Genomic DNA, 13962 nt, shown 5'->3' on the forward strand with positions numbered 1-13962 from the left:
TTGTACTTTTTATAGGGCTTCAAAGAACCAAGAAAATACATTGCTGCACAAGGTAATTTTTCAACTAAAAAAAATATGCTTTCCTGACTCAACTACTTTTTTGTTAGAGAGAAGTAAAAAAAGTATTAGTAAATCTGATGAAAAAATTTAGATCTGACATTTAATATGAAAAAGTTACCAATGATTTTTTTGCTGAAAGAATTTGGTACAGATGAATAAATTGTACTTCAGAAGCAGATTTCTCTTGATGTATAATTTCACACCCAAAGGTTTCAGATTTCACAGCTATGCACTGAAGAGATGTTTGAGAATTGAAGAATGTTGTAGCTTGATGGCAGCAGTCATGATGAAATCAAGTGTATGGCTGTTATTTGCGTGATCTCTGGTTAGCTTTTTTAGGCTGTGTGACAAAAGTGTGTCAAGAAGGCAACTATTTTTTCATGTAGTTGCCCTCTTTGAAAGATTCCCTTAAATATCTCCTGCTAGGCCCCAAGGATGAAACCACAGATGATTTCTGGAGGATGATCTGGGAGCAGAAGGCAACAATTATTGTCATGGTGACTCGCTGTGAGGAGGGAAAGAGGGTGAGAAAAATCCATCGATCCATCTTTCCATCTTTCTTGTATCTGAAAACAGAACAGGCTGCTGTGCAGTGGTGATTTATATTTTCTTCTCAGTACTTTGTTTTCAGTCTTTACTGTTCTCTCATTGTGACAGAGCCTATGTTGGAAGGCATGCCAAAACAGTGTTGCCTTATGGAATTACCAGTCTTATCAGAATATGTCACTTTAGTCACAGCTGTAAGTAGCAGAGGGTGAGCTGCAAAATGACAGCTAATAAATCCAGAAGAAGGCTTAAGGTAGAACTCTAGGTCCTCAAAGACCAGTTGTAAAAGCTATGGTTTGTATTTTTATCCTGTCTATTCTGCGAAACCTGACAATGCTCTCAGGAAATCCTAAATAGTATTTTTGCCTTTACCCTTCCTTTAGCTGGAAGGTTTGGTGATTCCTGGCTTGCCTTTGTTCCTTATACCAGGTACAGTAGGAGGAAAGGGAACTGCTGTTTCATCTGCTTTTAAAAATTAAAAGGTGGGCAGCATGCAGATTTTACAGCATCCCCAAGTTGATGTCACAGACAGGCAGGACCAAGGCCCCTCAGAGAAGGCTGAAAAAGCCATGGAGTTTGCTGCAAACTTCTCTACAGCTTTCTGGCAACAGCAGCAGCAGCTGTTCACTTTTTCAACTAGTGTACAGGATTTCCCCCCCATTTTGTGTTCCAAATTAAGTTTCATGGCCATAAACTTCAAGTCAGAGACCTGAATTGTTGGGTATTTGAAATTATGTAGCACTGTCACCTAAAACAGGGAGCCTTTTCAGGTGAGGACAAAACCTGTGTGAGGTTGGAAGAACTATACTGAGCTGCCATCTATTTTAAATTACACTTTCCCATAGCTCTCAGCTCTCTGAGACTTTGCTGTCATGCTGCTCACCTGACTTCATATCTTCATAGAATAAATGTGCCCAGTACTGGCCATCAATGGAGAATGGCTCTGCAACATATGGGGACATCATTGTGAGGATCAATGAAAGTAAAACATGTCCAGACTATGTCATTCAGAAACTACACATCACAAATGTAAGTTGATTCAAAAGTGTAAGTCTGACTGGAATGGGAAGGGCGTTTTGGAGTCTGTATGTATCAGTGAGAGATCCTTTTTAAAGGAGAGGAGTTGGCTATGAATGTAAGATGCTCTGCTGTTTTTCCCTAAGCAACACAGAGTTTAAAACTCCTTACATGTACATGTCATTCCTTACAAAAAAATATGAGTTAGACGTATATTTCCCAACTTCATAATGTATTTTCCCTAGTACTCTGGCATCTACATTCAAGAGGAAATAGGTGACATGCTGTTAAGTATGGAAAACTTAATGCACTGTAGTTTCCTTAGATATTTAGCTTATTCTTTAACACAGAACATTTACTAGTTTATGTGTGTCTCAGCATAACCTTCTGCAAATAAAATCAATGTGACTCATACAGCATCATTATCTACCTTTGTGATAATTACCAACATGTACTTCCCGAAGTAAACAAAGGATTACACTGTCCAAGTTGTTTATGATTGGACTGTGAAGACATATTATAGTCTGGATAATAGGCTAACCTGCAAGAAAAGCTACTTTAAGCAATGTTTCGAACCTCCTGCTTGTTGTCTGCTGGAGTCACTGTGTATTCCTTATTCATGGAGAGTTTATATTTAAGATTGTAACCCGACAGACCATTTGGATCACAACATTACAGCACATTGTTTGGAATTTGTTTCAACTTTTGATGACTGTTACCCTTATTTTTTTTTCCTGCTTTGCATATCTGCACTTGATTTTGCCTTTGTGGAGAGAGAGATTTACATACACAGACTAAAAACTCCCACACTTTGTCTAGGCAAGAGAAAGGATACCTGGAAGAGATATCACTCATATTCAGTTCACCAGCTGGCCAGATCATGGAGTACCTGAGGATCCACATCTCCTGCTCAAACTCCGACGCAGAGTTAATGCACTCAGCAACTTTTTTAGTGGCCCAATAGTGGTTCATTGCAGGTAAATATATATACTAAAAAAAAAATTATATCAATGTTAGATGATTATGAAGTGAAGCTATTCAGAAAATGGAGTTGGCAAAGGTATTTGTCTGGTCTCGGATGTTGTGACTTGATTAGCTGAGAGTGAGGCAGACACAGATTCACTAAAAGGCCTTCTTTCTGAAGGATCTGGATGATATTCAGAGTTGATAAAATATGAGGATACAGAGACTTTTGGACTTTTGGAAAGCAGACAGGTAAATGTCAGGCTACTCTGGCTCTACACACCACGTTTGGCAATATTGGCTTTTCATTGAAGGGTATTTAAAATATCATCTCGTCGTTTGTGTTGCCAGTTAATTTACAGCATGAATGGTTTCCAGTTACTTCCTGTCTGGTTACACTCTTTTCTTTCGCTCTCTCACTGGCTGCTCCCCCCTTGGGGTGGGACTGGGAGATGCCATTCCCTCTCAATAACCAAATCCCTTTGTGCTTTGCAGTGCCGGTGTTGGGCGCACCGGGACATACATAGGAATTGATGCCATGCTGGAGGGGCTGGATGCAGAAGGCAGAGTGGATGTTTATGGCTACGTTGTGAAGCTGCGCCGGCAGAGGTGCCTCATGGTTCAAGTAGAGGTATCTCACTAAAAGTCCTGTCACTTAGAACTCTCCTTTGCTAAGGCTTCATCAATATTTTTCGGAAAGGTGCTGCTCAGCCTTGGGTCCTGCTGCAGTTCATTTGAACACGTTCATTGGAAATAGGGCTCTTAAAAATATTGAGAGAGAGAAAAACTTCCCACATGTTTTTTCAGCTTTAGAAAGTTCAACTTCTAAAGTTTAAACTTTAAAAAAGGAAGCCAAGGGAAGCATTTTACATTTGATAATCCAGCTGTTGGCATACAATTCACAAATGCAGGATCGAGCTTGCATAGACAAACTCAGCTTCCAAATTCTAAAAACTCTCTGTCTAGGTGGGATTTTTCAGTTGAGATAAGAGTACAATAAAAGTTACAGACTGATGCAATGCATGTGTTCAACTTATTTAAGCATTTTGCAGATCTTTCAAATCTCAGTTGCATGTTTCTTTAATGACATCACATGTTTTTTGCAGAAAACTTCATCCAACACATTAAATGTTCTCCAAAATGCCCAGTTTAGATGCCTCTCTGATCTTTAATACTTGTGTTCAGTGCCTGTTGAACTTTAATGCTTAATATTGTTAAAACAAGTAACATCAGGGGTGTAATATCTTCTTACAGTGGTTTTAAAAAGTTACATGAATTTTTATTATTTTGGTTTTCACTCTTTAATAACTTCATTTTTACACCCTTCAAATGGGAACCACCAGTCACAGTACATCCTTATCCATCAATCGCTGGTGGAATACAACCAGTATGGAGAAACAGAGGTCAGTCTCTCAGAGCTGCATTCCTACCTTAACAATCTGAAAAGAAAAGACCCTCCGAGTGATCCTTCTCTGCTGGAAGCAGAGTTTCAGGTAAATAAGCATTCTAGTGCCCTTACCTTCCACTTACACTAGAAAGTGCCTTGCACAATAATGATGAGATAGAGATACCATATCTAATGGATTGCTTATGTGCTACTTTATTTCCCTGGCACAGAAAGTTTCTTTCCCTTCATGAAAAAAAAGCTGTAAATTTTAATTAAATTGTAATTAATTAAATGTAAAGAATTAAAGTTGGAAGTGAGACACTGGGAGATGAGGGCTGATGTGTGTGGGTGTCCAGAGGGGACAGTGATCTCAGGAACCATTTTAACCAAGCATAATCCTCTTTCTTTAGAGATTACCTTCCTATAAGGGGTGGCGGACACAGAACACTGGGAATCGTGAGGAAAATAAAAGCAAAAATAGGAATGCTAACATAATTCCATGTAAGTATTTCCCATGAACCTTCCCTTATGTTGTCTGTTATCTTCTGTAAGAGAATGTACTGCATTTTGAAAGCGTGAGGACAGCAAATTGCCTCACTGAGATGTATTTGATTGCTGAATTTTCTCAACACTCTAATATGAGAAACTTCTCAGCATTTTAAAACAGAAGAGATGAGTTTTTAAAAATATGACTCGTTTGGAGTGTTTATTTCGACTAAAATGGCCTTTGCTCTGTAGTTGGCTGTGAAAGGACTGGACCCTTCCCATCTCTTTCCCCACTGTGCCTCCCCACACCATACCTGAGCAGCGGTTTTGCATGAGGGTGACTCTTTGTCTTACGCAGATGACTTTAACCGAGTGCCAGTCAAGAGTGAAGAGGAATACAGGAACGAGGGTGAACATGATTCAGATGATTCCTCGGATGAGGACAGCGACTGTGAGGACTCAAGCAAATACATCAATGCTTCCTTCATAACTGTATGTGTTTAGAGGATCCACTCTAAGCATTTCACATGTTTTCAGCTAAAAATATATTCTAGCTTGAGCTCTTATTCTCTTGCTGGCTTCGCAACTAGAATGGGAATTACCTGAATGAGGGAGAAAGATCTGACAGTCAAGTGGAAAATCCATTTACAATTTTTCATCATCAAAATCTCCTACATTTTGCTGCAATAATAAGATGAATCTTTTCCCTTACATGATCTTAAATCGTATTGTCTCAAATAGTGAGACTAACCATAGACACTCACACATGAAAACACTATTGTTTGCTGTTATTAAAACAACTGGCTTTCAGATTGGCCTCAATGGTAAGATGGATTTCTGGTAATGGACATCTGCCTATATACAAGTTGATCCATATGAATATTTTCCTTCTTAGCGAAATGTGAGTATAATTATTCCCATATAAAAAAGCCCTACTAGTGAAAATTGGGGCCACCGTTTTTTTTTGGTATCATATACACCTCCCAAAGGAGAAGAGTAGTTATTGGTCACTAATTAAATAACTGATTTCAATGGAATAACTGTCTAAACTCAAGTTTACTGAATCCTTTAAAATGCTACATGATGGCAATACCTATTCAGCATAAAGGTATTTTTACTTTTGGGTAACTCAGTGTGAACTGACTGATGTACCAGCTTTGCGTGGTATGAACTCAACTTCTTAGTGGCCAAACTGAACAGCTGTGTAGAGTTAAATGTTTTGGCCCTTAAAAATATGCTTTGCAGGAAACGGCAGGGTGAGATCTCACCCACTGCAGCATGAGTAGAGCTTCCTGTCAATCTGGAAGTGATACTGTTGTTAGGACAATTGAGTTTAATGTCATTTGTCTCACAGAATTCCTGTAAGTCTACTGCCTACTGTGATTAGTCATATTTTTCCCTTTAAACAAAAGCGTTCATTAGTTTATTTCACTGAGTGGTTGTAAATGACAATGAGTTCTGTTGCTTGATGATCATTTTTGAAGCGAATTTAAGAAGAAACATATTTCTTTTATAGGGTTACTGGGGTCCAAAAGCCATGATTGCAACACAGGGACCACTGCAGGAAACTATCTCTGACTTCTGGCAAATGGTCTTCCAAAGAAAAGTCAAAGTCATTGTTATGCTGACAGAGCTGAAAGAAGGAGATCAGGTGAGGGCATGTTTTCATGCTGCCATATTAAGGGTGCTCTATATGCAAAGAAAACCCTCCACTGCACTCTCTCATTCCCTTTCTCCAGTTAAGTGTGTTTCACAGGATGAGGAATTTGGATTTCCAATATAATTTGTTCTGTTATTTACTTTAATTTACTTTCTAATGAATTTTTGAAGGGAAGAGTATATGGTGCTGTATTTTAAAATACAAGGACACTCCTACTACTTTCAAGTCAATCCATTCTGTAAGTGCATGTGGAAGATGAAATAAAAGGAGATTTGAATGGTAAGCAGTGACTTGTACTTTTTATCCATTTTAGGAATACTGTGCACAGTACTGGGGAGAAGGAACGCAAACGTATGATGGCATAGAAGTTCAAATGACAGATACTAACTGCTGTCCTAGCTATACCATCCGTGCATTTGATGTTACACATCTGAAGGTAAAAGTTTGTAAATTCCAAAAGGAAGTTTCAAATGTTTACCAATTATAAACTTAGTCTAAACAAAGAGAAGGCACAGAAGTGTAGAAGCTCCTACTACACTAGCCTCCTGCTCTAAAAAAGGGAAACATTTTTCTCTTCCAGAGCAGCAGTCAATCACAATAAATGATGTAAATTAACTCAAAATTCCCATTTAGTAAACTGCTGAGATGGTGGTAGTCGATTCTCAGGTGGTCAATTGTCTTCTGTACTTTCAGCAATGCTAGGATGTCTACCTACCTCATATGCATGATGTAGAACTCCCATCACCATCCAGTTCCTCAGGGTTAGAACTTTCTTTTGTAAATTAGCTGCAGTATAGGTATTCTGGGAACACCTGAACACTGACTACATCTCCATGGCTGTTTTTCAGACAAAAGAAACACAGAAGGTGTATCAGTATCAGTATCAGAAGTGGAGTGCCTTGGATGTTCCAGAAAACCCCAGAGATTTAGTCAACATGATTCTCAATCTTAAGCAAAAACTCCCAGCCAGATCAGTCACTGATGACAACAGGAGTACCCGCACTGTCCCGCTCCTCGTCCACTGCCGGTGGGTGTGAATTCAGCACATACCTTAACCTAGCTCTGAGTTCTGACATAGTAACAACAATTTTTGGATGCTTGCCTTTTCCCACGTGCTATTCAATGTGTCTAGAGACTCAGCTCTCCACAGAAGATCCTTGAAGTGCTCAAGCTTGACCTTTTTAGTTGTAGTGAAGAAAAGTGAGTACTTGCTCACACAGCTGCCTGTTTTAGGACCATTTCCAGGAATGGCCTTGCATATTATCTAAACTAGAGGACAATCCTGCTAACAGTTGTTGAAACTCTAAGTCTGAAGCTTCTAATTTCTCCCTTACTCCTTAAGTGGCCACATGAGATCCAGGTAGCCTCTAGAGAATCTGTCTTGTGTGTATCCTAGAGATATTCTTAATTGTAACAACATCAATCCAGTAAAAAAGCTTTGGAAATATAATTCATGATGTAGACTTTGAACGAAATCTATCATTTAGTCAAAGGACTTGCTGCTTTTACATTTCAAATTTACGTGTATATTTTACATCATATTCCAGTGATGGATCACAGCAGACTGGTGTCTTTTGTGCTTTAATGACTCTCTTGGAAAGTGCAGAAATAGAAGAAGTAATAGATGTTTTCCAAGTAGTAAAAGCTCTTCGTCGCACCAGGCTGGGAATGGTCTCCTCCTTTGTAAGTAAATCTTATGAATTACCAGGAAAAAGATATATGAGATTACATATTGTGGTCACTAGTATCCTCATAACCTCATGAATCACTTCAGCATGGGTAGTGCTAATTCTGATTAGGACATTCACAGCCGCCCACCACTGCTTGGGAACTGGCCGTTATGGGTGAGAATGAGAATGAAGGAGTCTGTGACCCAGAGCTGCAGTTCTCTGACACCTTCGTGGAAGAGTGCAGATTATAAGATTATAAATAGCATAAATTGATGTTTCTGTAGGGAGGTATGTGCACAGTGTTCCTCAGCTTCTGCAGTTAGGAGACAAACTCCATTTCACAGCTGTCAACTTGTCTCATTTAAATCACTCTAGAGAAATTTTGTTTCTGCACATTTACTAACAAACCAGACTTCGGCTATTAGCTGACTTTTACAGACTCCTTAAAATATGTGTTGTTTACAACTTAGGTACTCTGAAAGACAATATTTTTTGGTTCTTTGTGAACTGAGAGAGTACCGAGTGACTCAACTTGGAACATCTGATGCAGGCAGTTGAAGAGACATTCCCTATACATGAAATTGGAATAAACCACAGAAGCAACACTGTACACCAAATACTGGAAGCTGCTTCCTATGCAGTGTTGCATGTTCAAGTACATGTTATATTTCTAAAATTTAAGAAAACAGAGAAAGAAGAGGTTTATTCTTGGGCTCTGACCAACTTCTTCTCTTTATGTTTAAGGAACATTACCAATTTCTGTATGACACCATTGCCAGTACCTACCCTGCACAGAATGGACAGATAAAGAAGAACAGCCAGCAAGAAGATAAAGTTGAATTTTGCAGTGAAGTAGGAAAAACAGATCAGGAAACTGATTTGATAACTATTGATCTTAACCCACGAACGCCAGAGGAAAACAAAGTTTCTGAAGAACAGGATGATGCTAAGGCTGCAGATAGCACTAAGGGAACAGAAAGCTCTACAAATGGCCCCACAACTCCAGTTCTAACATAGAGGCTATACTGAAAAAAGTGCTTTTTCTTGGGCAACAAATCTTAAACAAAATACAAGGTATAAGATTTCTTCTTCTTCCCATCTGTTTTTTATTTTAAAGTTTACTGTTACATTAGTTTTTCAAAGGTACAAATTTAAAAGAATACTTGAAACTTGTAGAGAGTGACAAAGAACTGTGAAAGTTTATTTTTTATGTAGATTTGCATTTACTGCTTCTTCAGAAACCTTTTCACTATTTTTATACTTAAAAAAAGTGTACAGTGTAATACCATGCCGAGCAGCTGGAAGGAAATTTGTTGACTTATGTAAGAAGGAGAAAAGGAACTCAGAACAGCAAGATTGGAGTGCTAAAAACCCAGGACTGTCTTCAAAACTATTAGCAAGTAAATCCACCTAATTGGTAGGCATATATTCTAGCATTTCGGGAATGCTGGCCAAGCCCTGCTTTGATAATACTCTGTGGAACTTGGGGGACTTTGCCAAACAGTTTTAGGAGCTTATCATGTAGCAAACCCAAGGAATTCAGACTTACGGAGAACCTGCAAGTCCTCCTGTATCGACGTTGAATGGAAATTCTTGCACTTTTCTAAATGGCCTCAAGGTGTCCTTGTTGCTCTACGTATGTTCATCTGAGATTTCGATACGACTCAAAGATTGGAGATCGGCATTTGAATGATCGCAATGATACTGATAAAAACCACATGCTGTTTACTCTTAGAGCTTAAAATACTGCGTGCTTGCACATGCCTTTCTTATGCTTTCTGTTATTTAAAGGGACTACTTCCATGAATGCATCTGATCTGTTGTCTGAATTGGAAAATAGTTGTTTTTCCTCCAAACCTGATGGATTTTAATTGGTACAGGATTTTTCTTTTGTTTTTCTTTCTTTGTGAGTTTTTGTATGTTACAGTTGTGATATTTTACTATTTCTTGCTGGATTTTGCCCTAGTGTTTTTAGAATAAATAATAAAAAAGGTAATTAACAGTTGACAAGGTGGGATTTATTTTATTCTCTTTGACTCTGCAAATTGATAATTTTCTTCTAAATGCACAAAATCTTATGCTCTCCCATATATGGATAAAACTGAGAGCTTTTGTTAGGGAAACATACAATTTCATTCTTATGAAAACATGTGTGAACCCAGGTAAGTGACCTGATTCTGTCATTACAGAGGAAGGAAGCTTTGTTTTTCTTTTGCATGACATCACTAAAGGAACAGTCACTCAACAGATTCAGTGCTCCTGCTTTATCACTGTGTATTCCTAATCTCTCTTTAGAAAACATAATTGAAAATACTTAGAGAACCCTAAAAACAACAGGCAGAGTCACACTTGGTTAAAACGTCACTTTAATTTCACTCTTCCCCTAGATAGAATGTTTCATTCCCAGTTATTAGCTCAGACAAGTGCTGCTTCTAAGATATGGCCATTGTAAAGCCTCTCTAGCCAGTTCAGGTACTAAAATACAGAGGTCATAGCACATACCTGTTGGAATTGTGTGGTGACAGAGACTAGTCACACTTTTGGGAAAAAATGAAAACGTTTCCCAAATAAAAAAATAGGCCCAGATTTTAATTTTGTGTGAATCCAAAGGCCCACTAACTCTTTAATTCCTTGGAAAGAAAGGGTTCTGCAGCTTTTTATGCTCCTGCAGCACCTGGACTCTAAAAAATCTTGAGGATTTTGTTTTGTTTAAATTGTTCTGTGGGATGATTTCAGTCTGCTTTTTACGGCATTTTTTATTTGAAATGGATGTCAGATTAGCACTTTAGTTGTGCAGGTCTTTTGAAAGAGAAATCCTAAACTATGTGAAATTTTGCCTCATGCATATCTTTGTTACTAGCCCAATCAGAGAAACAGAGTCTTGCAGTAAAACTGCACTCGTATGCTTAGTGTAAACCACTTTTATAGTAAGTTCCTTACAGTCACAAGGGGATAAATTGAGCTCTTGGCTCTTAATTATTTTTAAATTAACTAACACTCCAAACATTTAACTCTCATTAAATCCCAGTGTGACAATTGAGGGAGCTTGTATTTACACAGCTCAGAAGTTCTGACTGATTCTAGGAACTCATTAAGTATGTACCAGGGGTGATTTTTTGACTTCTCTCTTGCCATTTGAATGTGGTGACACAGAGCTTGTAGAAGGGCACTATGTTGGATGTTCCATATTCTCTTGGCTTATTCACTTGTAGGTTTAATTATATGTCTCCCACGACACAGGGAAATGTATTGCAGGTGAGACATGAAGCCCAAACTAATCAGCTCTTCTAGGAAACTGCTCTGGCAATTTTGGGCAAAAACAACACTGTAGCAGGCTGGAGACTTGGCACAGCCTAAAAGCTGAGGAATAAACATGCACAGTAAGATGTAAAGTATTTATTTTCTCAAGTAGATCTAAGCTGCACGAAGGCTGCTGACCAATCCTTCAAGCTAAGAGCTGTTTGACATTGTTTTATAATCCAAAGTCCAAGTAAGCAGCAACAGCTCAGTTGGGAGAGGACTTTGAGCAAAAAAGGTGGGTAGTCAAGAGCTCTTGTGACCAAAGGAACTGGGTATCTCTCCCAGTTTGCTGCACAGAAGCTGATAGAAAAGTAGGTATGGAAAAACGACAGTGCTGTGTTAGTGGAGTTGGCTGTGGGACAATGAGGGATAGGAAGGAGCTCAGAGTCTCCACAAGATTCTTCTTGGTCGGGTAACTGTAGTAGGGAATGAACTGTGTATTTGCTTTTGTTGAGTTTGTCATGTGTTTCTTGTATTCCATAATAATAATAATAAAAAGATAGTTAAAGTAGGGGCGGGGGGAGGGAGGGGGGAGCTGTGAGAGGGCTGAAGAAAGCAGTGGGTTTTAAGCTTTGATGCAGAGCAGGAAAGTCATATCTTGTGTGAGAGACACAAGCAGAGCCAGATAGCGAGTCTGTGACACATGGCAGTGTCAGAGCTGGGAGCTACAAAAGTAAAATATCATTATCAGGAGCCATTTTTTTGTGTGTGTGAGACAGCAAAGAAAGTAAGAAAGAATAGTGGGTCAAGGCAGGTGTCTCATTAAGCTGGAAATCACATCCTTTATTTAACATTCCTCAGAAGAACTCTGCAGTAGCAATGCTTATCTCTTTGACAAGGCATCTTGCTTTTGTAAAGGTTTAGACTTTCTGACACTGTACATTCTCCAGATTGCCTCTTAAAGGATATCAGACATTTCCCGAGGGCTCTACACAGCTGTACCACAGCTTTTTTTTTCCATACATAAAGCAACTGTTTGCCAAGAACCTATATGCTGTGTTTTAGACAAGGGAAAACCTGAACAGAAGAAAAAGAAAGTTTCAGTTACAGCATACAGCACATTTCTATATGCATCAGCTCTACTTCAGAAAAAAATGATGTCTTCTGAAGAACAGAATCCAATATTTATAAAGGTACAGGAAGGTGGAAATAAAGCTTTATGTAAAAGCTCTATAAGTCAAGCTTTATTTTTGAGTGCAAATGAAAGGAAGATGATGACTACAAAAGTACTGAGCAAGTTTACACTAAAAGATCTCCTTCCTAGGAACAAATAAAAATATTTAGGAAGGATGCCTTGTACAAGTTACTGTAAAATATGAGTTTCATTGATTTAACCTTAGTAAAAAACAGGGTTATATTACATTACTGTGTTTTCAGACTCAGGTTTGTCAGCACCAGCAATGCATAATGATGTTACTGAATTTTTGAAATGAACATAGTAAAGCTTTTCCAGAGGAACAGGCCTATAACTATTTACAGCTGGGCTGTCTCTTAAACCCCACAGCTGCACACCACTGTGGCTGGCAGTGCTAATGTAGTCATAAGTGTGACTAAAGCACAGAGGAAAAACTGCGAAGGAAGTTTGCTTTGGACCAATTTTAGCACTCAGTATCGAATTTTGGGTTTTGGAGATGAAACCTCATGATAGCTTGACTTTAGCTGCAGAGACCCAGAGTTCGCACATACCAATAATCCCGAGTCCTTGGGTGCATTGCAGAGTTTATCCGCCAGGTTGTGCTAAAGGTCTTCAGATACTTTTTGCTATGTTGTGCTCCTCCAGTGCATTCTGCTTGCTCCATTTCAGCAACGTGAAGCCATTTGAGGTAATGGAGATGACATTTGTTTATACAGCACTGCAGAGATTGTGTCTATCCAAGAGCAAGCACTAGTTCTGAGTGAGAGTGTGTGTGTGCGTGCATGTGTCATCCATAGCCTTAAGTGTGAGATGACATTCCCAGCCAGAAATTGATGAGTTGTTGACTTGGCAGCTGCTTCGCTTAAAGAAACTAAAAATAGGAGAAAAGGGGATGGTGTGTTGGGCCTGTGCTCACTTTTTTTGTGGGGCAATGCAGCATTGAGATCATATTGGACTATGTGGCTTTCTTAATATAATTTCTATCCAGTAATAAAATGGAATTCTGACTTCATGTATTGATTTAACATAAATAAAATTCTCATGGAATAGGAATTCATTTTCTTAAATGGCATTAATAAATTATTCCATAAAGAGTTATGTCTCCTTCCACATAGAGTGAGGCATTCCCACTATCAAATAACACCTTGCCCAGTTCCAGTCACAGTGGAAGGTCTCCTTCCCTGGCCGTGCAGGGCAGACAAGGCTCTCAGCCTCCCTGCCAGCAGATAGCCTCATCTCCACAGTTCAGTTACTCAAAGTCTCTGACTTTTCCTTTTGTAGCTCTCACTTCAGTTACTGAACAGTGCCCTCATCCTATTTAAATATACGAACTTTCTAGGTTTTCTCCTTATTCAGGATATTCAGTGTTTGACTGATGTGAAGAGCTATCTGTTTCCTGTGATGACCTTCCTCTCCCATCCTAGTCCCAGTCCTGATCCTCTCTACCCCTTCCCCATATCCTGGGTGCCAGGAAGCAGCTACAGCCATATGCCCTGCCAAGGAAGCGGAATCCTTCTCGAGGGTGAAGCAAGGCAGGCAGAGGAGGACCAGGACCCCACGGGCACAGTCCCCCAGGGCACGTCTGGTGACAGTACCCAGCACCAGCCAGCAGTGTGCTGCTTGCTGGGCAAGTGCGAAGCCACGTAGCAGGTCTGAGGCCATGTAGTAGTGGTGTGAGTCAGGCTCAGCCACGAACATGGCCAGGTGCAGCACAGCAAGTCCAGGCAGAGCTCCTTAC

General features: G+C 39.3%; 1 protein-coding gene across 10 annotated transcripts in view; it reads left to right on the plus strand.

Annotated features, from left to right (window-relative positions):
* PTPRC (protein tyrosine phosphatase receptor type C) overlaps positions 1–9750 on the plus strand; it is a 54404-nt gene extending 44654 nt beyond the window's left edge. For all 10 annotated transcript variants that reach the window (XM_062004067.1, XM_062004069.1, XM_062004070.1 and 7 more), the window contains 13 exons: positions 16–52; positions 487–584; positions 1510–1635; positions 2443–2600; positions 3082–3217; positions 3930–4079; positions 4384–4474; positions 4818–4951; positions 5976–6110; positions 6433–6555; positions 6968–7146; positions 7667–7802; positions 8534–9750. In XM_062004067.1, the coding sequence (XP_061860051.1) occupies positions 16–52; positions 487–584; positions 1510–1635; positions 2443–2600; positions 3082–3217; positions 3930–4079; positions 4384–4474; positions 4818–4951; positions 5976–6110; positions 6433–6555; positions 6968–7146; positions 7667–7802; positions 8534–8806 (1776 nt within the window). In that variant the 3' untranslated portion in view covers positions 8807–9750. The remainder of the gene's footprint in view (positions 1–15; positions 53–486; positions 585–1509; positions 1636–2442; positions 2601–3081; positions 3218–3929; positions 4080–4383; positions 4475–4817; positions 4952–5975; positions 6111–6432; positions 6556–6967; positions 7147–7666; positions 7803–8533) is intronic.
* The last annotated feature ends 4212 nt before the right edge of the window (positions 9751–13962 follow it).

This window comes from Colius striatus, chromosome 10 (assembly GCF_028858725.1).
Source record: "Colius striatus isolate bColStr4 chromosome 10, bColStr4.1.hap1, whole genome shotgun sequence".
Taxonomy (NCBI): domain Eukaryota; kingdom Metazoa; phylum Chordata; class Aves; order Coliiformes; family Coliidae; genus Colius; species Colius striatus.